Below are 24,299 nucleotides of genomic sequence, written 5' to 3' on the forward strand. Positions count from 1 at the left end.
TGGCAAGAGTTGAGCAAAAGGGATTTGACAGCATTTAAATGAATGCGTCGAATGCTTGATATTGATTTTAAATTTATTTTTTATTTTTATTGATCATTTATCAATTTCGATTTGTAATACTGAAATCTGATCAGATATTGACCAGTATTGTTATCGAAAACTAATCGACAAATAATTTTGGTTTGTAAGATCACAGTCATAACACTGTCTCTCCACTCGTATTTTCCAGTTTCAGTTAGATTATGTGGATTACAAACTTTAATAAGGATCCGCACTGTATCCACACACACACGCACACATCTAGAATGGTGGGGGGTTGGTGTGGATATCTATTCAAATGTAATCACAAGCTGTGCATTTTAAATGAACAGACGCCCCAACAGGTAGTATTGCCCCACGGATGAGTATACTATATAACCCCAAAGAGGAACATACCCAAAGCAAACATTGTTGCACACCCCCATCAACAACAACAACAACCACAATTGGAATATCATTTGTAGAAACCGCAACCTCAAACACCGTCGGGTCGGTCTCTAGGGTTTTGTTGTTGATTGTTTGCATGTGGCTGTTGCTGCCGCCGCTTGGGGTAAGGCAGAAACCAAATTAGATCTCTCGCAACGACGTGTCTGACAGAGCATATAAAATATGTATGTAACAATATATACAAAAATATTTTAAGCTACTTAATATTTTTCACTTTTTAAGAATCAAAGAATTTAATTTTTATGTTTTTTTTTAGCATATTAGATTGATATTTTTACGCTCTAATACGAAACGAAACTTTGGAAATTCGATTTAAATATAAATATTACAGTTTAGAGAATGATAAGTCACTATTTTTAAGGTTCTTCGGTACAAAAATACATACATACATACATATGTACATATGTGAAATGTTTTTGCCGAGTTTTGACCCGCATGTTGTCGAAAACAAAACAGAGAAAACAACAAGCGTCGACAGCAATTGAAAAGAGAAAGTTGCAAAATGAGAAAAACATAAAAAACTTCTAGCTACCCCCCCAAAGGCAGTGGCTGAGAGGGAAAGGCTGCCCGCAGCAGAAGCAGAAGTTGAAAAGATGAAAGCCGTTAGGCTGCCGTCCAACAACGTTCAGCGTCCAGCGTACAAGCTGTGGGTCCCAGAGCACCCCAGTGCTTGTTTTTTGGCCAGAGTGTGGCTTGTGGCTCACTCCCACTAAGCTGATAAGACAGCTACTCCCCAGAGCGCCACGGCAGGGATTGTAGTACACGGCGGTATACTACCCTAGTAGTGCAAGGGGTATGTTGTTTGCTTGTGCCACAGAAAGCATTTGCATGTGTGAGACTATAAGATTGGGAACATAATCATAATTTTGGGAATAGAAAAATTACAACTTTAGTTCAAAGGCTTCGCCTTTGAAAAGTTACCAAAAAAGTATTTGTATTCCATTCAATTTTCCAAATCTGTATACCGGGTACCCCCGTAGTCCGTAATATTGCCACGGAACATTCTTGTTTTAGTTTTAGTTTTTTGTTTTTGTTTTCTTGAGTGATTTTTGTGTCTGGTGGTCGAACGAGTTTTACAAATTGTCAACGCTTTGCTTTTAGCAAATACAATTTGTTGAGAGGGAAACTAGTTTGCAGCTATGCGACTACGTTAAAAGCAAAAACAAAACCAAAAACCAAATATCGGTATCTGTATCTGTAGTGTAGTGTGTGGTGTGCTGTGCTGTGGTGTGGTGTAGATCTGTGCAACATAATTTTGTCATTACCGTGCGGACACATAGTACTGGCTATATATGCATATGGGCAACAGATGTTGGGCAAACACACACACAGATACACTGATCGACGAATACTCACAGAGAGCTGCGAGATGCGACCAGGTAGTGGCTGGGCATACACACACACACACACGCCCAGTGGCCATCCCGTCCCGGCCTCGTTTCCCGAAAGTTGACTTTTTGTTGGTTTTCCTTCCTTGAAAAAGTGTGTTTGCCTTTGCCTTAAGGCTGGTTTTCGGGCGTGGGCAGCGGCGGCGACAGTGCTACACTTTTACCGCACTTCAATGTAGCCCAAACGAAACTCTTGAGTGGAGTATGATGATGCCCCCCAGGGTGGGGGCATGCAACGGCACATCTCTACTCCCTGATCGCACTGTGTACGAATGGCCAAGTCAACAAAAGATTCATAATAAGAACAACAAAAGCAAAAGGGGAACATGAGTGGGGGGCCAAAGACAGAGAGACAGAGAAAGATTCCCAAAGGAGAGAAATTCAATGAGATGAGAAAGACTCGCTCGCGAAGAGGAACACAAAAAGGAAGTAACTAAAAATAACAAACAACCGCCGCTCTGCTGCTGTAAGGTGGAATGAACTCGAATGGAAAGGAGACAGAAGAGGGACAGAGAAGAACCAAACGGAGAGATGCAGGCAGGTCTTTAACCCACTAAAGCCAGAACTCTATTAAGGTAATCATCACTGTTATCGGTTAACAGTTCTACTAAGTTGTTTCTTTTACAGTGATTAGAAGAGAGCAGCAAGTGCCTTTAACCCCAACAATTTTAATTTCCTACATAGCGTAGGAGTAAAGAACCCAACCGTGATTTAGAGCAGGGGAAATTCTGTAACAGTTAACCAAGGGAAATTTGTCTGTGCCTTACATTCCCTGCGAGAAAGTGATATTCTTCTAACAGTGCCCCTGAGCATAGATAATAAGGATTCGGATTTGGGGTCGCTTACCTTCATCCAAAAGTCGCTCCACATGCGTAAAGACATTCGGGAATGCCGCCAACTGCTTGCGATCCTTCAGCAATTGGGCCAAATAGTCGGCGATGCTCTGTGTGCTCTGTTGCTGTTGTTGGGGCGTCAGATGGGGCTGCGGCACCACCACTTGCGGGGGCTGTTGCTGTTGTTGCTGCTGCTGCTGTTGTTGTTGTTGCTGTGCGACGGCAGCGGCTGCGACGGCGGCAGCAGCGGCTGCTTGTTGCTGCAATTGCTGTTGCAGTTGCTGTTGCACAACGGCTTTGCTCTCACAAACACTCATTATGTTGCTGTGTTTGTGTTTGCGTGTGTGTGTGAGTGAGTTTTGTAGGGGTGTAGGTGAGAGCGAGCAAACGAGTGAGAGAATTGTTGCTCTGTAGATTTGTTTATTCTTTTGAAATGAAAACTGTTTACTCTTGAGAGATTCTTTTATTTCGTTGATTGTTCTCTGATTTCATTTACTTATTGCACAATTTCTTTAAATTTCTTTAACACGTTACTGCAAGAGGGACCCAAAACGAACAATGTGTTATTATTATGTATTTGCGGAATAGAAAACGAAATGAAAACAACTCCACCCAAAATATTTCGGTTTTTTTTTGCCTTTGAGAAACAGTAACAGCAACGAGACAAAAAACTGCGTGAGCGAGCGAGACAGAAAGAGCGAGAAGACAGAAAATTCCTCAGTGCCGCCGCTGCAGATCGATCGTGTGTGTGTGCAAAGAGGCAGGCAAGAGTCACACACACACACTCTCGCTGGCAGCCAGACGGCGACAGAGAAGAGAGCGCAGTTAATTTGATAGTGAGCGTGAGTGCGGCGGAGATGAATGAAAGCAGAATATCAAAATATCTGCTATCTCGCTTCCACTCGCTGATACGGCTGCTGCAGCCCGCAGAGAGAGCAAATACAACAAAAAGGAAAATAATTTTATATGCAAATTATTCTATACATTTTCCAGCAGCGTATTTTAACAAATTAATGAAATTAATTAACACAACTGCAGGAATGCCAGTGCGACATTTGCTCAAAAATATTGGAAATTTTGCTCAGAAATATGCACAGTTGCTGATTATTTTGGATGGCAGCATTGTCTTTTTTATCTCTTGGTTTTCATTTCATTTGGTTTTCACTGGAATACGCGTTGGAAAAGTTCCAATATACACACTTCTTATGATTTAACCGAATGAGGATTCCTTTTCTTGTGATTATTTTATTATTATTCGAGTCGGAGAAGAACGAAATAGGGATTGAACGCGATTCCGTTTACCGTTTATTCCTACAGCTGAACCGAGCGCGAAGACAGAGAAAAAGAATCTGAATGCAAAGCATAAAGCGCGATAGCTAGTCAGTGTGCGATCATGACCGAGCGATTGAGAGGGTGGGATTTTTTACATTCGCTCTCTATTGAGCGCGTTTCGCTCGTGACATCACAAATGGGATTTTGAAAACAATGCGGTTTCGGAAAATAATACATAAAAAGATATTAAGAGATGTAGATAAAATTAAATTGATCTTTAACTAAAAATTTTAGATGGGTTTTATAGGTATACATAAATAATTAAATCGATGTTTTTCAATTTTATACATACTGATAATCTTATTACACAATTATTTTTAACTTTTCTCAAAGTTCTCTATGCTAAAATATATATATTTTTTTACACAATCATCTTGAATTATTTTTACAGCCATAAGATATAAGATATACGTGTTTTAATCCATCGGCCATACTAAACCACACAAATATGCCATTTGTGACGTCACTCGCTCTCTTGTGTGGCGCTCTCGCTACAATTTTGAATATCAGTCGCACCCTCATTTTCGTGCATTGCACCAAATAGAGTTGCAGCTGTTTGGGTTAATGCAGATATTTTCGCTTAAAATGTGAATATTTGAGTGGACAAATTATAGAACATCCCAAATGTAGCTAAATACAAATGTGGTTAATAAATTTCAGGCTTAACATTGCTGCCAAAGTTCATATTATAAAACAAAGAAGCTGGCGTTGCCACCTGGCAGGAAAATGTTTAACAATTTGGCGCGTTGGCGTTCATTTGAATTATATTCCACTTGGAGCGGAGGCATTAATTACGCACGGAAATTGCTGGCCTGACAGATTAGAACCAAGCGGACGTTTTGTTGTTCTCCGACATTGTGCATAGATGCGGGGGCAAGCAGTTGGGGCTGGCCAAAAGCCCATGCAAATGAACACCGAACCTTGTTGGTGTGTTAACTCTTTGCCTTTAAGCCAAATGCTGGAAGGCTGAAATGTATGTGGGAAAATTGGCATTCGCATGCGTTTTGACTGGCTGGTCTGGTCTGGTCTGGTCTGGTGGTGGTGCTGGCGACGCACCATATAAGCCACCCTACGCCAGCGACAACTTTTACTTTCCATAGCAAAGATTAATTTTTCATTGTACCCTTGTGGCGGGGTATTTCGATTCACCCCCCAACGTAACGAAATATTTGTTTTAAATAAATTTCTTTTTCATATCTTTCTATAACATGCAACTGCAAAATCATATGAACTATCTATATACAAGTGTATCAAAGCGGCAGTCAGCCTTTCTTTCTTTCTTGTTTTTAGTTGACTTTGGCTCGGCTGCGGCTTCCGTGTATTCAGCACCCGCATGTACTTAAATGAGACGTGAAAGTTTAGAGTGGACGTGGACATTGGAAAGCAGGCAGGCGGGCGCCCACCACCAGACCAGACCACACCACACCACATCTGAGATCTTGCCCGACAAGTCCGCCAAATTTGTGTGCACTTGGCTGGGGGTATAAGCTATGGTCATATGGTCATGTGTGTGGGCCGTTATACAGTTTTATTGCCTTTGAAATATGTGTCAATGTGGCGCAAAGATGAAGACATTGTATGCTTATGGATTTTCGATTTATATCTACAAAAGCCTCCAATCTTACAGCCATCTAAAAGCCCTTTCCAGTCTCTTACACCTACGAAAACTTTTTGGGACATCTGTTGTGGCATGCGTGGATCTAAATGGGCCTGTTTTCCGTGGGCCGCCGCTTAATCTCTCTAGGGCTTTGGCATTTTATTATATATGTTTTTTCTTTCGTAGCACTTTCAGTTTTTCCAACAACAACAAAAATAAGCTCCAATACAACAGATTTCTAGCAGCTGTTAAGTGGCTGTGTGCTGTCTGTGGAAAATGGGACTGAATTTTCACACAACTTTGTCAAGGCATAAAATGTGGCCTGGCGTTGAGTTATTATAATGCATCATTGGTCAGATCTGATCTCCCGCGATCTCTGAAATTTATTTCAATTGTTTCGCGCTGCCAAAATACCAAAACGAGCAGCAGTTCGTATAAGGAAGTGCACACAGAGCAGTGTTCACACTCCATCGGTATGTATTATCCTTGGCTTGGCTGTCACTGGCAGTGGTGGGGGCTTTTGCCTTTTCTGTATGTCGCACGTTTTATGGATACAAATGCAAATTGTGTGGCTTTGTGTGGCTGTTGTGTGTGTTTGCCGCCAAATTATGCATTTCATTGGTTAATTTATAGCCGACACAGAAAACCACAAGGCGGCCCCCGTGTGCCCCGTGTGTAATTAGCAGAATGTTGGCCAAAAGACAGGCAGGCAGGCAGGCAGGCAGTAGCAGTAGCCTGGCTAATAACCAGTTTGTAGCTGCTTTGTCGTTACATTACATGGGATTGTTGGGGGGCGCCTGCTCTTTTAGTTCGACACCCACACACATGGCAGGCAGGCAGGCAAGCAGCAGGAAATCATTTAAAAAGACAACACCCCAAAATGTCCAAAAAGCTTTGGCTCTGTGCCCTCAATACTGATCTTAAGTCATTGTTTTTTTATATTTTTTTCTTCTTATATTTTCAGATGTATAATAAAAAACAAAATAATAGCTCATCCGCTTGGCGCTTCTGTTCTTTTTCTGTATTATCTCAATGGGACCACATGGAGCATTACAAGCCTTCTGGCACATTTCCCAGCAATGTTCCCTCGCTTTAAAGCGCTTTTGAAACCCATCAAAAGTCAGTGAAAAGTCGCCCAAACAATTATCACACCACATTTGTCGCCTGAACGAATGCAATTTCTGTGTCACAACTGACAGCCAGCAGCCCACAGGTGGAGCGCTTCCCACTGCTCTCCACTCTACACCGCTTCGTATTCATTCATAAAGTACCCCCCCTCGAGTTTTGCATATTATGCAGTGAAGCCAGCTGATTGGATTGGATTGGATATAACAAGCACAAGCCACACAAACTAAGCTAAACTTCGATCTGCTGCGCTGCATGAATGAATCGAAGCGGGCTAGCATGAGTTTTCATTCACAGAAATCTATCGTTGGAGCTGCGCTGCGCTGCGCTGCTTGAGGTGTAGCGAAACTCAGTGGGCGTATGGCGTTGTTGGTTTAGACATTCGTTGCGCCCACGCCCACACATCCCCATCCCCCGTCCGACTTCCAATTTGCTGATACATTTTGATGGGCTGTCCCACTGTCCCACGTTTTTGGTTTCATTAGGTTGCGCATTTAGTTTTTTGTATTTCGATATTTCGTGGGTGACTCTTCGGTGCTGCTTGGGGTGTATAGGAGGTGCGGTGAGCAGAAACGTGTTTTTATTAGAAAATTGATCACTGTTCGGTCAGCTCAATGCTGTTTCAATTGGCCAAGCGAAGCGAAGCCAAGGCAAGGCATGTGCAGTGGGCGCCCCCCATAAGTCACCGAGCATTATTTCAATTGATTAAACGTTCGATTATCAAACTATTTGGGCACAGTTTTAAAAGCATTGGCCACCACCAGCAGCAGCTCCATTCATGCGTGGGCCTCGGCGCACAATTTCATGAGGAAAACAACAAATTTTTGTGCCAAATTTGGGGCAGAGACTGAAACTTCGCTTGAGCCAGCGATCACAGATCGATTCGACAACAATAAAACATTTGAATTAAACAGAGCGAGCGCGCACAGACAAATAAGGAGCAGCCACATCCGCGTGTCGAGAGATGCGAAGTCCGCGTGGGATGCGGCTGCCAAAATGGTTACGTGAACATCGATCCGTATATTATGCACTTCATATACATTAAAAGAAAGGTTATTGTACAATATACAATGGGTATCTAAATGGGTTGCTTTTTGCTTACAAACTATTCGCACAATTTACTAACGCATAAATTTCTTGGCCTGGTCACGATTGACCTGCTTGAAGTGGCGCTGCTTTGAGGCGGATGTGTCATTCATTTGTCTGTAGTAACCGAAACCGCCGCCACCCACACGCTTCTCCGGCCGCTGTCGCTTGGCAGCGCCCACCTTAAGGTCAACCACGGGCGGCACCAGGAATCCAAAGCTCTTGGAGACCGCCTGCAGGTCCAAAGTGTTCACATTGAATATCTGCTTCAGCTGATGCGAATCATAGGCCCGCACATACGACTTGAAGGCCTCCTTGGCCGACTGATTAAGGAAGTAGTTCTTGGCTATCAGTTTCTCCAGCTGCAAAACGAAGACAGATTTTATATATAAAAACAAAATTTCAAGTAAAAAAAACTCACCTGCAGCTGAATGTCGGCAATCTTTTGCCAGGAGAACTCAAACTCATTGAGCGGCACCTTGGCTGCCTTGAGGTAGCGCAAGAAACCCAACTCTTCCGGCCGCATCAGCAGCAGCGCATGGCCCGAAGTGCCCGATCCTCGTGCCGTACGACCCACACGATGAATGTACTCTTTGGGATCATCTGGGGGATCGTACTGCACAATCCAATCGACCTGTGGTATGTCCAGGCCACGAGCCGCAACATCTGTGCAGAGCAGAATGCCGGTCTCGGCATTGCAGAACTGGAAGAAGGTCGTCGTGCGCTTTGTCTGCTTTTGCTTGCCGTGTATGGAGGTCACCGGCAGATCAATGTAGTTGAAGAGCTCGTGATGGTACTTGACTGACATGCAGGAAGAGAAGAAAACCATCACCTTCTTCTTGCGATTCTTCTTGAGGAAGGTGAACAGCACCAGCAGACGCTTCTCTGAGGGGCACACAATGTAGCCCTGCTCGAGACCATCGACAGTCGCCGTAATCTCGTCATCATGCACGCCCACATAAATGGGCTCTGATTTAAGGGCCAGCTTCGAGAGGGCCTCAATGCGTGCCGTTTGTGTGGCCGAGAAGAGCATCGTTTGACGTCGTTCTGGGGTAACAACAAGAAAATTATTATAACAATCCGCCAGGCTTAAGGGCCAAAAGGCCACTCACTTGGCAGCAGATTGATGATTTGCTTTAGCTCCTCCTCGAAACCAATCTCCAATATCCGATCCACTTCATCAATTATCAGACATTGCAGATTCTTGTACAGGAAATCAGGGGAGTTCTGCAAGTGATCCAAAAGGCGACCCGGCGTGGCCACTAGTATATTGATGCCCTTGCCCAGCTTCTCGCTCTCCACCTGACGATTGGAGCCACCCATCACGAGGCCATAGGTATGATGATGGTGTGCCATCAGCTCCTTGAGCACACCGAATGTCTGCATGGACAGCTCACGGGTGGGGGAAATGATAATGACGCCCGTGCCATTTCGTGGCATAAAGCGCAGCTTGTTTATCAGCTCCACGGCGGGTATTAAGAAGGCCAGTGTTTTGCCAGAGCCTGTTTGGGCCGCACCTACAAGATCGCGTCCCTTTAGCAGCGGTGTCAGCGATTTCGCCTGGATTTCGGTCATCTCAGAGAAGCCCATCTCCTTGATGGCCCGCAGTGTTGCCTCAGAGACGGCGCCCTTAAGCGAACTGAACGCTCGATCATCCGAATCACGTTGGTCCAATGACGCCAGCGAGGATTCGACGGTAAAGGGCTCGTCGTCATGGCTAGCCTTGCCATTTTGTTCGTTTGATTTGCTGGGCAGCAACTTGACTTTCTTGGCGGGAACTGGTGGAGCAACTGCAAGAGATATACACATTATTGATGGACTACATCAAATGGGGAAGCACTTGCAAATGAATGGCAATTTCAGTTGAATTTTAAATTGATTTCATGCCGGCACACTGGCAGCATTAACTCGCTGATCCAGTAGCCTCTCAAATTCGCCTTTAAATCATCATTGTGGCAAAGAACTTTTGTCTTTCAGGTGTCCATTTACTGACCTTCATTATCCGACTCTTCGTCCTCCTCTATATCTTCATCAGCATCACTATCTTCATTCAAATCATCCTCCTCCTCTGAATCATCTGAGTTGGCGACTTGGATTTGTGGCTTTTTCTGCTGCTTCTGCTTGGGTGGAGGTGAGACCTCTTCCTCTTCCTCATCATCATCTTCTTCTTCACTTTCGCTCATCACAATATCCTCCTCATCCTCATTATCCTCGTCAGAATCCGAGTCCGAGTTGGCCACCTGTATTTGAGGCTTCTTTTTCTGTTGCTTCTTCTTGGGGAGGAGCGGTGCGCTCTGGAAATCCTCTTCAAGATCTTCATCTGTAGGGTTCAAACCAGAGTTATAATAGTTCTACCATTCTAAGCATTCCCAAATAATACCTTCGTCCACCGCAACAGGTCTTTTTGTTGGCTTCTGTTGCTTTTTATTCACTTTTTTCCCGTTCTGTTGAGGCGGTGTTGGCACTGGCACTGGTGGCTGCTGCTTGTTCTTGCCTTTCTTCTGCGAGAGCTCCTTCTTCATTTTCTCGCGCTTCACAATCTTCTTCATCAACAGCTTTTCTCTGATCGACATGTTGCGGTTAGTAATTTATTTATTAATTTATGCTAAAATGTGCTTAAAACAAAATAATTTCGTGCAAAACACGAGCGCACGTGTTGCCGTTAGGGATGATGGTATTGATATATCGATATATTTTTATTGATAATATATTTGTAAGTAATAGTTTTTTAGATTGGCGAAAATGTTAATATGCACATTTGTGTGGCAACGAACTAATTTTCTACAAATCAACAATATCTTTATGATGTTTTTTGTCATTAGATCGGATAAGTCGGTATTTATGATTTTACTTATCGATGCACAGGGCTAGTTGCAAAAACTATATCGGTATTTTAGTGCGATAAGCGGAACACACTGGCGTTTTATTTAAAAAATGTTGGTGTTTTCGGCCACTCTGCAAAAATTTATATGAAAAGGAAACCGTTGTAAATGGAACCGAACCTCTTCCGACAGCTCAGCTCGGATAAGCCGCTAGAATAAACAAAGACCGCAGTAGTCATCATTTCGACTAGAAGATACTTGCTAAGCAGATAATTAAGTCGAAATACCTCTGGAAACATCATTTGATATTCGGTTATCTTGAATAGGGGCGTGGCAGCAATCATCTTTTTGTTTTGGCTGTTTGGCTGATAAAATATACACACATAAACATCCATTAACACAAATCTAGCATGCCCCGTGTACTTCGCGATTAGTGTAGTGGGTATAGCACCTCTCTCACTTCCTCACACACTCACATACAGGTGCAGAGGCACAGAAACGGCAATATCAATAGGCAAATTAGCGTTTATCAGAAGAAGACGACGACAAAAACAACAATGCAACAACAACAACAATGTGTGTTGTGGTTTTGTTTACAAAAATCTTCCCCAAAAGAGAGCGAGCGCCACAGTGAGAGAGAGACAGCGAGCAGGTGGGGAGAGCATTGGGAGCAGCGCGCCTGAGTTGTAGAAATCATAGGCTGCGCATTCGCGTTTTTAACGTCGCCGTTGACTGTTTCGTCTTATTGCGGTTTCCTTATTTCATTTGTGTGGCGTGAAACGTTGAATTAAGTTTAAATTAGTTTACAGTGCCTGCTGCTGCCAGTGAGACGACGACACAGACCAGACAAAACACAACATCAAAGAAAAGTAAAGTGAAGTGTCAGTGCAGATTGAACCGTTACAATTCTGACACTTGCCGACTGAGAAAGGGAGTGCGTGACAGAGACAGAGAGAAACGCGGGGAGCACAATAAGAAATTACACTTTGATTTTTATAAATAGTGACAGTGCGATATAAATCAGTTGAAACTGTATGAAAATAGCTCGATGCATAAACAAATTATGACATATCGAAAGACGGTGCTATTAATGTATTAGACATTGTTGCTGTTCCCGTTGCTGCTTTTTGTTTTTGGGCTCATTCCATAACCGTGGCTGTTGCTTCTGCTGCTGCTGAGGTAAGTTTTCGGTTTTCTGCAGGTGTATTAATATGCGTGCGTGCTTGGATATATGGCAAGACAGCTGTTTCAATACCCTAAGATTGTTTGCTTTTATCATTGAAAGTTAAATTGTTACGTCAACCTGTGGAAGAGGGTAGCATCTCCTGTGACTGCTTTTCTGTAGTATTACAAGCAACACCTGATCCGATTGAACTCTTATACATATACACTTAGAACGTATATTATACGCTCCCCCGTGCCGTAACGTCTAACCACGACAGAGCACCAAGTTTCAGCTGTTGACGTTCTTGGCGGTTTTTGAGGTTAACAGCATTTTGAGGCGGCTTTGTTTCGAACCCGAACCGAACCGAGCCGAACTCCAACAAAAGCAACAACTATTGAGTTGTCTTGGCCATGTAGAGAGGCCGATACGGCTTAAAAACAATTAATAGCTACTATTTTGTCACTCGGTGACTTTTATGCCAAAATATTTGCCCAAGCTGTTGGCATTAGCAAATAATACAAATTGCTAAAGCACGCGCAATCTCTCGCTTCCAGTTCTCCCCCCCGCCCCATCGAATCTACCCTCTATAAGTGGCGGGTAATTTGTTCTGGCCAGAGCCTGTCCTGTCCTGTTCCGTCCTGTTCTCTAATAATAATAATAATATGAGTGTATGATGGATTGGCGTTTGTCCGTATGCTAATTAGTTTCATCATATCTCATGGGGTGGTCGGTTGGTCGGAAACGGGACGAAGTGTATTAATTGACAGTTTGATAAGCACAATATTGGGTCCCCATCGATCTGCTTGGGATTGCTAGGGGGGCGGTGGAGACACACATACATATGTACATATGGTAGTAATCACGCTTCCATCAGAGTGTTTTGTTTATATGTTACTCACTCACTCTACCCTCCCCCCATTCCCATCCTCCTCCGTAAATAACAAATTCATCTGTCCTGCGTGCCGCCAATCGCTGCCAAACTGTCAACGCTTTGATGGACATATTTTCGGACAGTTTGGCAAGCGCCAGCCAGTTTGAAGAGCTAAATATAAATCAGTTCTGTGCTAGCTATAGAACCGTATCCCATCCCTCCTCCTACTCTGCCGCATCAAAAGCAAATTAGGCAAACAGACGAGAAGGGTTGACATGTCCAAAAATAATCAAATATTTGGCAGCCACAACGTCATATACCTACACCTGGCTGGGCAGCAGATGAGAACGCTGTGGTTGGGGAGGGGATAGGTCTCGTGTCGCACGTGCTAGTGTGGCTCTCCAACTGTAAGACTTCTATTTATATTCTGCTGAAGAGAATTTACCTCACCTTCGATGTGTGCCGCCTGCCTATCAATGCAAAACATTCAGTTTTTCTTGAGTTTATTTCGGATTCCTTTTCCCGCTTCCGCTTCCCACATGGCTAAAGAAAAAAAACTACACAAAATCAAAAACAAATCTTGACAGCATTATATTCCCAAAAAATGTGTGTGTAGTGTATGTAGTTGTTTCTGTAATTTCTGTGGAAAACATTTGTTCGTTTATTTACATGCCATGCCGCACATATTAACGGACCTCGCTAACGGCGCGTCGAGTGTGCTCTTCTGGTAGTTTCTTTCTTTTCTTGTATTTCCCAATTTCCCCAAGATCTTAATGCATTATACGCCCCCACCCCCTGTTGTTGCTGGCGTGGCGCTCACGTTTCTGCGAAGAGGAGACATGGAGACATTGAAGACGCGGCCCATTAATTGGATTACAATTCTCTGCATTTTCCCTTTGTCGCTGTTGTTGCTGTTATTTTGCACGTTGCGTTGCTCTCTCTCTACTGCTTCTTCTTCTTTGCCATTAGTCATACATGTACATATGTATGCACATATACTTGTTGCGTACGCGTTAAGCACTGGCTAAACGAGACAGCAGGGCAGGTGCTTTGAGAAGCATCGAGATCCGTACGTATCAAGTGTACTTGGATGTAATATATATGAAAAGTTGAAATGCTTTTTTTCGGTTTCTCTAGCTTTACTGTCGTAATTCTTATCTTTAAAATGATACAAAAAAGAAAAGGGATTACGATTGCCCTTCTTCTCTGTTAACACCTGCTGCGAATCAGCGCTTATCTTGTTTAGGAAGTACTTAACTTTGCATATCTCTCCTCTCTCCTTTAATGACGGCCACAGCGCGACGTGGTGGAATTTCGTCTTCATATTGTAACCGTATATCCGTATGGTATGTAAATATGAGAATGTGTGAAATAAAAGCTCATACACTTCACATATTTGTATACCTATACGTATGTATATGTATGCCAAATTACATTTTACAGATTTATGCGAGTGCAGATTTTTGCCATTTTGTTTTTGTCTTTTACAATGTTTTTTTTTTGGTTTTTGTTTTTCGCACTGCAAAAGTTTCCACTCTGACGTTCACCGTTAAACTCTGCGCGCGCCATTTAAATATTTGAGCTGGAGATTAGCGAAATGGGATTGCTTTTTTGTGTAATTGTTAATTGGAATGCCGACTCTTTATTTATTCTTCTATCATTCCAAGTCTAGGCCCAATATATTGTGTGGTGGGGGGAATAAATTGAATAGACAGCCATAAAATGTGGCTTATATAGATAAAGTTGCTGAAAACAGAGCGCTGCTGCAGACAAGACACACCTCTACGTTCGCCTTTTGGGCAAAACTTTAATTTATGAAGCACGCAGGCGGCGAAATTTAATTCAGCCCGAAAACAGATGTTTTGTTCTCTTTCGCACGCAGAACTTATCCATAATTTCTAAGGTAAACAATTTGCGCAATTCATTTGTTTGAAACGTCCTCAAGAGAGACCTACCTAATCGCCAAGCGAGTTGGGGATCTGGAGATGAGTTGTGCTGGACAGGTGCTAATTGGCTAACAAATTCAAAAACACGCAGCCCGCTCATGTGCCGCCGCCGCTGCCTCGACGCAAGAGTCTTGAGCAAATATGCATTATACAATCTGTGTATGCAGCTGAGCAGCGAGAAACATGTTAATAGATTCGATCATTCAATTTATTTACAGCACATAACCACCTCACCTCCCGGGGGCATACGAAAATGGGTCGATGGGGCCGGCAGAGTCCGGTGCTGGAGCCGCCGGATCCACAGCCTCAGGCACAGCCTCCGCCCGCCATCCCGCCGCGGACGTTTATGAGGCAGTCGAGCATCACAAAGATTGGGAATATGCTGAACACGGCCATCAACATAAATGGAGCCAAGAAGCCGCCAAGTAAGCATTCGAGTTTAAATTTCATAAAATTGCATCATGCTCTCGGCTATTTCAAACGACGATAAGCAGCCGCCATATACAACTTCCGAAAATCGCACACAAATATCGATATTCCTAAACTATCGTCAAAACATTTAATTACAATCAAATGTCGCTGTTATACCCGAAAAATCTGTTAAATCAGAATTCAAACCCAAAAATAAAAAGTCCCCAAATTCAGAAAGGTATTCTGTCGATATATCCCACAACAATATCTTCGTCTGTGAATATATCATCACCACAAATATATATCGATATATTGATATCAATATATATTCAACATCCCATCCCTAGGGAACAGTGCGAAATTTGCAACAAAATTTTTTACTTCCATTTTTGCGTTGAATTTATCGTAATCTATTAGTCATATGTTAAGCTAAGGTTATAAACAGTGCTCCAGTTTTGAATCGGCAATCCAATTGCATTATTACAGCCGTGTACATAGTCTAAAAGTGCGTAAACGTAAATAGAAGCCGCTTTGCAAAAAAATCCACTCATTACGACGCAACGACGAAGCAGTGCAGCAAAAGAGGCGGCAAAAAGCGGAAGAAGAAGCAGGCGTACCCAGCAGCCGCAGCACAGAATCTCGCTCGCTTCAGGCCCACAAAGCTTTGCCATTTTTGATTTTGATTTAATTGTTCGCCCAGACGCTCCCGGGCGCCGGACGGTGTGATAGTGTGTCATTGTGCCGATTTGCTGCGTGTTTGCCAACATAAATAAAGTGAAATGCATCAGAATCGAATCGAATATTGATTGTGTGTGTCGCCGCGTCCTCTAAACAAAGTGGCACGCGGTTTTTGGACCAGAAAGCCAGCAAAATGCATAAGCCACTGCAGGCACTGTGAGAAAGTGCGCTCAGACCAGGAATCAGAATATAAATACATATATATAGACGTATACAATGTACCTATGCACGCTTTGAAGGTTAGATTTTATATATATTTGTTCGGTCGGGCGAAGAAAACGCGATAAAACAAAGGCACAAAGCGAGCGACGCAAAAACGCGAATGTCTGTGCTGTGCTGCCTACTGCGGATATATATGTATATATGTGCTTGTGTGTGTGTGTTTGTTTTGGCAAGTGCAATAAATAATAACTAATCTTAATTATTTAGCAATTATTCCGTGTATAATTGTCGCGCTTACAACGCCACAGGAGGAGAGAACGAGAAGAGGCGGCAGTGTGAAGTAATTTTTGTGCTGTGCTCATCTCACAACCACCGGCTGCACTCGGACTCTCTCGCTCGCACACACACACACACGCGCAAAAAACGCACGTTATATTGCTGCCGCTGCTTATGCTGCTTCGTCGTCATACAAAAAAAAAATTTCCCCTACTTTGCAGTTTCTTCCCCACATGTCGTCGTCTCTACGTGCTTAAGTTGTGTGTTAAAAGCAACCACAAATGTATGCATAGATATAAACCAAAGTATAATCAAAGAATAACCCCAACGGAGAAGCAAGAAACAAAAGGAAACTGCGCGAAGGAAGCAAAGTCAACGAGCGCTTAACGTCTTCTTTTCATTTGTTCGTCGCCGTTTTTTTTTGTTTGTTGTACATGCAGTGTTAGAAAACTCCTGTGGCGACATCGAAAAGAAACCGCGCTTAACTCCTCCACAAACACAACAACACAACGGCTACAACGACAGCAACAACAACACACATACAGGCACATACAGCGCGAGCGCGGCTCCTTGGCCTTCTTTCTGTTAGTGTGTGGTTGTTGTTGTTGCTTCTGCTGCTTGTGCCGCCGCCTCCGCTGCTTTATCGACGCAAACTGTTCAACTGTCATGGCCGGTAAGTGAATTCTGTGTGCGTCGGTGTGTTCTCGCGTTTCATTTTGATTTTGGCATTAAATTTGCAACAGCACATAAACAAATTCGCCTTCCCATTCCCCGTGAAGTAAACAAACTAGTCAAATGCGTTCCGTCGAGCTAAAAACAACTTTTCACTATCGACTAGCATTGATCTTTTGCACTTGAGCGAAATGCCGCTAGCGATGTGAGCTGAATATAACACACTTCACAGGCCTGCCCTGCCCTGCACAGCCCCTTCCCGGTTTCGGACCCGCCCCCGCCCGACAATCGCAATAAGTCTGTATTTGTGATGTTATCTATCTGTGTTGCTTTCTTCTAAATCTTATGACCAGTAAGCGATCGGGCTAATACAGAGGGTAAAAGGAATCGTTTTCGAAATGCAAGAGTATTAAAACTTCGACTTCATTGATTAAAGTCCGAGAAATACTTCTGGCGGACAGGCGGCTGACTTTTTAGTTCGGTTCACAGAGAAATATATATAAACGAGATGTGTGGGACACGCTCCCCTGAGGCACGGACACACAACTACTATAATTAAATAATAAACAATTGCACAAGCATCGAGAATGCGGCGTACAAATGAGGTGGGTCAATAGATGTTGAGTGCTCGGATCTGGATCGTGTTTTGCCTTGTGTAAATTGAGCTTAAGTCAACGATGTCGTTGCCGTTTGCCGCAATGGACCAAAGCCAGCAACCTACCTCCCCCAACCCTGTATTCCCCTCTGCCATGTTCTGTCTAAATTTTTGCCCAGACGTGACGTCGCAGAGCTCTCCGTTTGTATCTGTATCTGGAGGTGGATGGGATGTGGATGCGGTGCATGTGATGTATGCAAAATTATTTGCCAATTTCATATGCTGCCGTATCTGTGTTTTTGTTGTTTCCTTTTTGATGTGAGACGCTCGTTTTGTCTAAATAATGTATCTGCAAGATACGCACAAGTAGCCAGCGACGCCTCTGACTGGGAGCTCATGTAAATACTTTTGTAAAACATTGTCACTAAGGGAGGACATTACACTACACAAGTGTCCGATGTTTGATTCATGTTAGGCGGCCATGTGAGGCATGGCAGAGAGACGAGACGGACAGCGCAAGATAAGAGAAGAGGGGACGGAACGGAACGGTGACAGATTGATGTGTATCTTAGATTAGATTGGATATGGTAATTGACTGGTCTAGGGAGGGGCATGGGGAAGGGTAGACAACCAGGAAATTTGTATTTCCTCTAAAAAGGTCGCATTATGCGCTCAACATTATATTTAACGGCTTTATGTTGTATGTTGCTTAGTTTTAGCCCATTCGATTCACTAAGAAAGATGATTGGCGGAATTATTGAATGTTTAAAGAATGTAGGTGAGATGTCCGTTTAGTTTGCTGTCCGCCAAGGTTTGGTTTTCAGAAAAAAGAAAAAATACTCTTAAGGGAGTGTATCGAAGTTAAAACATACATAACTGAAGAAGGAGCTTCTAGCTAGAAATGTTGCTAAAGTGAGTGCCAGGGAATTCTGAAAACCACATACATTGTGTGTTCGACTAGAATTTCGATGCCAAGTGTTTTTACTATTTTTTGTTGTGCTCACATGGCTCTCAAAAGGTGTGCAGTGAAAATTCGAGTAATTTTTTTCATTTAAATTTCATAATTTTTCCATTACTGAGTTGCTCTTTCCAAGGCAGCTGCTGTCTTGTACTGCTTGAATTTCAATACTCGCATATGTATTAATCTAAAAGCAGCTTTTCTTGTCTCCTTCGATTTTCCTTTGTCCTAATTAATCCTTTCGGAGCAATATTGAAAATTGCTTACTGATTCAGTCATGTATAAGGAGCCATTCCTCTGATGTTTCTTGTTAAATGTTTGGCTGCCAAAAAGGGATTCTCTCTCATGTAGAACCATCCTTCCATCCTTTCATGGTTACGTATTTCACTTCTCTACCCTCTGGTTTTGTAAGACGCTTTGTGTGGTAATGCCATTCTCTAGGTCGGCTTGTTCGTCTGCTTTCTAGCACGGGTGTCTCTGAGCCCTGGATATTGGGAGAGAAACAGCGGAAAAGAGCTTTAGCCGCGACATCGCGTGATTGTGTTAAATAATTGTGTCAATATTTGATTTTCATTTGCTCCATTTTGTGCCCGCTCATGAAAATCTACTTATCTCTTTATGTACGTACGTATGTACAATACGTTTTATACTCGCATATGCACACACATAGAATCTGTATCTATATGTACTAAGCATCTAACAAATAAACAGACAAGTGACTGTGAGCGAGAGCTATTTCGGATTTTTTTTTTTTTGCTATTTTTTATTTATATTTTTTTTTTTAGCAATTATCCAAGATTTTTTTTTTTCTGTTATTCGTGTGCCATGGGAAAAACAATGCGACCGCGTTTGGGGAGCAATTATATCACTGCAGCACCAAAACAGAATCGTTTTGGGTTGATGGAAGTCTGAAAATGAATGGGGGATTAAGGGTAGGGATTTATGACAACTAAAATACAGCTCTTTCTATCAGAATGGGGTAAAGATCAATGATCGTATCGAGTTTCAAAATATATATATGCGGTGATTAGTAATCGGATTATAAATCATATAAATTGCTTGCATATCTTTCTTTCATTGCTAAATAGTTTTCTGCACTTTCGCTTTTCTGCAGTACAGCCGTAGAGTTGAATGACTGGAAAACTGTGGGCGGTGGGTGGTGGTGGGTCGTCTCTAGGTCTCTGGTATTCTTGAAATATCTAAAAATAGATTATACGCCACCTTTTTAACCGACTCGACTGCCTTTGATCCTATTATGGGAGGGTAAAGCAGCCACAGAATAACCACAGTAGAAGGAAACACAGACGATAGACATACAGACAGAGAGAAACACACACACGCAATTGCTGCGCCTCGTCAATCACATCTCATGACGTCGTCAATGGCAGCCAAAGGCAGCCAAGAAGGCAACGACAAACAACAGCAGCAACGGCAGACAACCAACGGGTAACAGACAACAGCCAACCCAATAATGAGGTCACAGCACATGGGACTGGGCCGGGCAAGGGCGTTGTGCCTGTGGCAGTAGTGCCGCAAAAATCAAACAAACAAAAGCCAAAAAATGAATATTTAGAAATGATGAAAAAATTGGCAAAATTCAGATGCCAACAAAAAGAGAGATGGAGGAAACCATAGACAAAAAGACACAGGAAGTAAAACACGTACAGTGGGCACCCTGTTTATGTCAATGCAGAGGAATTTAAATATAATAAATCAAAAATGAACGACTAAGAATTCATATTTGATGAAGATTAATGGAACTACAAAATTTCAATTGATTTGTCTACATAATTCATAAACATCTAAGAGTAATGTAGATACTCCACTGGAATTTAATACCCATTCATTACCAGGGTATACAATATACAGAGTTCAATGGTTCCTAAATGCCCCTTCAGTCTTCTTTAGTCGTAGTCTTCTATTATTTGTAGATTTATTAAACATATCTCTATCTCTAAAGATTGAAATCCCACAGGACTAGGATCAATATTATTTAAGATCTGCTCGAAACTGTACCACCCTCTGAAAGGGTATAAACAGAGAAAAGCTTTTTCAAAATTAATGTTCTCATGTGTTCCATATGACAGAGCGTGGGCGGGGGGAGTGGGAGAGATAGACCCAGCGATGGGGACGAGGACGACGGGGTCCAAACGTCATCGTTTACACAACGTACCGCAATCGCGAAAAGTAGAGCTGGCAGGCCGGAATTGGCAAACAGAGAGACAGGAGGAAGAAGCAAGGGAAACCGAAACCGAAACGGAAAGAATATTTGGCCAAGAGCTTAAAGAGCCTTTAAAGTGGGCTGTTCCATCATCGGAGCAGACGACGACGAGAATCAAAGTGGAATCAAAATGGTGGTGGTGGTGGATGGATGGGTTGTGGAAGGCCAGGAATGGCGTCATTAGCAAATATTTGAGCAAGGCAGGACAACTCTGCCGCCGTCATCGGTGTCGTCCTTCCCAGAGCTCTACCAGCTATTGATTGTGCGAGTGTATGTGCGACAGACGATGAGAAGAAAAAACCAAATGTAACAAGTCCAAAAATTTGGGACAGTGCAGTGCAGGGCGCAGGGCTTTTGGGGCAAATTGCATTCCGCAAACGAAACTCAAACAGACCGAAGGTGTCACCTACTATAATCATCATTTGGTTGTGCTCTCTCTTTGCAGGTAATGGAGAGGCGTCCTGGTGCTTCTCACAGATTAAGGGCGCCTTGGACGATGATGTCACAGATGCGGATATCATATCCTGCGTAGAATTCAATCACGATGGCGAGCTGCTGGCCACCGGCGACAAGGGCGGTCGCGTCGTCATCTTTCAGGTAAGTGCACCCAAGATACGATTCAATGGAAAGGATATAAAAATATTGATACTATATATTTAATTTGCATTTGCAGCGTGATCCTGCCTCGAAAGCCGCCAATCCGCGACGCGGTGAATACAATGTCTATTCGACATTCCAATCGCACGAGCCCGAATTCGATTACCTCAAGTCGCTGGAGATCGAGGAGAAGATCAACAAAATCCGATGGCTGCAACAGAAGAATCCCGTGCACTTTCTGCTCTCCACCAACGACAAGACGGTCAAGTTGTGGAAGGTTAGCGAGCGCGACAAGTCCTTTGAGGGCTACAACACGAAAGAGGAGAACGGTCTGATCAGGGATCCCCAAAATGTAACCGCCTTACGAGTTCCTTCTGTGAAGCAGATACCGCTAATGGTGGAGGCATCGCCGCGACGCACCTTCGCCAATGCACACACCTATCACATAAATTCAATTAGCGTTAATTCCGATCAAGAGACTTTCCTGTCCGCCGACGATTTGCGCATCAATCTCTGGCATTTGGAGGTGGTCAATCAGAGCTACAACATTGTCGACATCAAGCCAACCAACATGGAGGAGCTCACGGAGGTGATAACGGCAGCTGAATTCCATCCGACCGAGTGCAATGTGTTCGTCTATTCGAGCTCCAAGGGCACAATACGTTTATGTGATATGCGTTCGGCGGCGTTATGCGACCGGCACAGCAAACAGTTCGAGGAGCCCGAGAATCCAACGAATCGTAGCTTCTTCAGCGAGATAATCAGCTCCATCAGCGATGTTAAGCTGAGCAATTCTGGTCGCTATATGATCTCCAGGGATTATCTGAGCATCAAGGTGTGGGATTTGCATATGGAAACGAAGCCGATTGAGACCTATCCGGTGAGTGTGGTGTGCATTGAATTTTCGCTTTAATTTTCTTCTAACTATTGCGAACGGTTTCTTTGTTTTTGTTTAGGTTCACGAATACCTGCGCGCTAAACTGTGCTCGCTGTATGAGAACGATTGCATTTTCGATAAGTTCGAGTGCTGTTGGAACGGCAAGGATAGCTCGATCATGACTGGCAGCTATAATAACTTTTTCCGTGTCTTTGATCGCAACTCGAAAAAGGATGTCACGCTGGAGGCGTCCAGGGACATTATTAAGCCCAAGACGGTGCTCAAGCCGCGTAAAGTTTGCACTGGCGGCAAACGGAAGAAGGACGAGATCAGCGTGGACTGTCTCGACTTTAACAAGAAAATTCTGCACACCGCCTGGCATCCCGAAGAGAATATCATTGCTGTGGCCGCCACCAACAATCTATTCATATTTCAGGATAAATTTTAGCCAACACTCTATAAACCAGTTTACACCAGAATCACACACCCACAACAACAGCAACAACAACAACAACAAAAACAAACACGCCTGAGCCTCAGCCACAGCAGCCACAGCAGGATCCATTGCCCTGGCAGCAGTCGCCTCATTTTAATTCTAATGTTAATTCGATTGTTTTCCCCTTTCAATTCAAATGATTTGTTGTTTGTTAAATTACACCTCTCTCAGGCCACCCCCCCCCCATCCTCCATCCATACCTGTGTCCAAAAAAAACTTAAAAACAACAAAAATAATGCCATAGCAAATGATTTGTAAAATGTTTGCGCATTGTTCAGGCGCCCCGCGAGTAATGTGGAACAAGAAGAAACTTAAGAGAAATGATGAAGTGAGAGAGAGCGAGAGAAGGAAGAAGAAAGGAAACGGAAACAAATTTTTTATACATAACATTTATAAATAAATAGCGTAAAGTTGATTTCTTGTAGCGCAATTCAAAAGGCAACAACAAGAGGTCCCAATGCCGTTTCATGATTACTGATAAAAGATAACAGAACAGATGATTTTCCCGAAAATTATGTATAATTAGAAGCCAGCGCCCAAGTATTTGTAATAAAAATTATTAATAATAATATACAACAAAAACAGACACAAAAAAAAAACAAGTATAATGATTATGATGATGATGATGAAATGCAATGCATACTGTAATATTTTTTCTGTTTGCTTGTTAAGTTTAAGGGAGAAACAAAAACAAAAAAAAAAAAGAAATCAAGTCAAGGAACCAACTCTGTTAGCTCTTTTCTATACACACACACACATATACAAATACTACACACACACACACATATATATATCTGATTGTTTATGCGCTTTCGACCAAGTTCATTCCATGCTACAATATCAGAGAGATGATGTCTAAGTTTTGTATCTCGTCAGGATAGCTCTGGAGTTTGTCTCTCACTCGTGTTGACTGCTGCTCGCTCATGCGTAGAAGCACAGCAAACAATTCAAAATGCTCATTATTAACACACACTTTTTTATTCACTAAGAAGAATCCCAGAAGAATAGAGGCAGTGCGAAAGAAGTAAATGCATTGATATAAACGATACAACACACACACATTTATAAAGCAAAACGTCAGTCTAAGCTTAATCCTAAATTTAGTGCTCCCAATTCGTTTAATTTAAAAACAAAACAAAAACCTATCTAAAAAGAGAAAGCAAGATCATAAAAAAAACAAAAGAAAAAGAAAAACTATTTTTATACGCTACATTTTAAGCTAAGTATTGCTACTTTTAGTTCGACTATGCGTGCGTGCGTCCAAGACCGATTCTCACATGTAGCCTGCCTGTCTGCGCCTGCCTACCATCCCATTGTCCCCACATATATATCCCCCATATACCATTCTTTCCGAGATTTTTTCCAGCCTGTTTATTGTTTTGTAAAGTTTATTTTATTAATCACAAAATGAAAATAAAGTGAACCACTTTTTATAGGTTATCTAGTGTCTAGTGTTAACAACTAAATAAACAAACAATAAATGAAAGTAAAGGTTACAACAACAACAACAACAAAAATCGAAGAAAGTATGCTCTAAAAATGTTAAACGAGAATTTTCTAAATGGCGGCGCAAGTTCAAAAATATTGAAAATGTAAAAGCATAAAATGATGAAATAAAAACTTAAAAAAACAACAACCATAAATT

General features: G+C 42.7%; 3 protein-coding genes across 12 annotated transcripts in view; 1 reads left to right on the plus strand and 2 right to left on the minus strand.

Moving 5' to 3' along the window:
* Positions 1-4,047, minus strand: part of LOC111066678 (protein held out wings) — a 40,883-nt gene extending 36,836 nt beyond the window's left edge. For 6 of the 7 annotated variants that reach the window (XM_022355462.2, XM_022355461.2, XM_022355460.2 and 3 more), the window contains exons 1-2: positions 3,908-4,041; positions 2,721-3,240 (exon numbers count right to left, since the gene is read on the minus strand). In XM_022355462.2, coding sequence (XP_022211154.1) covers positions 2,721-3,024 — 304 coding nt within the window. In that variant the 5' untranslated portion in view covers positions 3,025-3,240; positions 3,908-4,041. Of the gene's footprint in view, positions 1-2,720; positions 3,241-3,907 lie in introns of all 7 variants that reach the window. The other variant, XM_022355459.2, reaches the window with a different exon arrangement.
* Positions 4,048-7,670: 3,623 nt separating this feature from the next.
* On the minus strand, positions 7,671-10,515 carry LOC111066556 (probable ATP-dependent RNA helicase pitchoune). The gene is made up of 5 exons (XM_022355269.2): positions 10,228-10,515; positions 9,841-10,167; positions 8,960-9,637; positions 8,269-8,894; positions 7,671-8,209 (listed from the first exon to the last, which is right to left on the minus strand). The coding sequence occupies exons 1-5, from the start codon at positions 10,418-10,420 to the stop codon at positions 7,883-7,885; spliced, it is 2,151 nt and encodes a 716-aa protein (XP_022210961.1). The 5' UTR covers positions 10,421-10,515; the 3' UTR covers positions 7,671-7,882.
* Positions 10,516-11,401: 886 nt separating this feature from the next.
* On the plus strand, positions 11,402-23,236 carry LOC111066674 (protein phosphatase PP2A 55 kDa regulatory subunit). Of its 4 annotated transcripts, none has more exons than XM_022355436.2 (5): positions 11,402-11,848; positions 14,870-15,076; positions 21,130-21,281; positions 21,358-22,161; positions 22,238-23,236. In XM_022355436.2, the coding sequence occupies exons 2-5, from the start codon at positions 14,905-14,907 to the stop codon at positions 22,604-22,606; spliced, it is 1,497 nt and encodes a 498-aa protein (XP_022211128.1). In that variant the 5' UTR covers positions 11,402-11,848; positions 14,870-14,904; the 3' UTR covers positions 22,607-23,236. The 4 variants fall into 4 exon arrangements, with proteins under 4 accessions (XP_022211128.1, XP_022211129.1, XP_022211130.1 ...); XM_022355437.2 differs by lacking the exons at positions 11,402-11,848; positions 14,870-15,076 and adding exons at positions 15,400-15,567; positions 16,460-16,911; XM_022355438.2 differs by lacking the exons at positions 11,402-11,848; positions 14,870-15,076 and adding exons at positions 15,425-15,496; positions 16,460-16,911.
* The last annotated feature ends 1,063 nt before the right edge of the window (positions 23,237-24,299 follow it).

This window comes from Drosophila obscura, unplaced genomic scaffold, assembly GCF_018151105.1.
Source record: "Drosophila obscura isolate BZ-5 IFL unplaced genomic scaffold, ASM1815110v1 contig_150, whole genome shotgun sequence".
Classification (NCBI taxonomy): Eukaryota; Metazoa; Arthropoda; class Insecta; order Diptera; family Drosophilidae; genus Drosophila; species Drosophila obscura.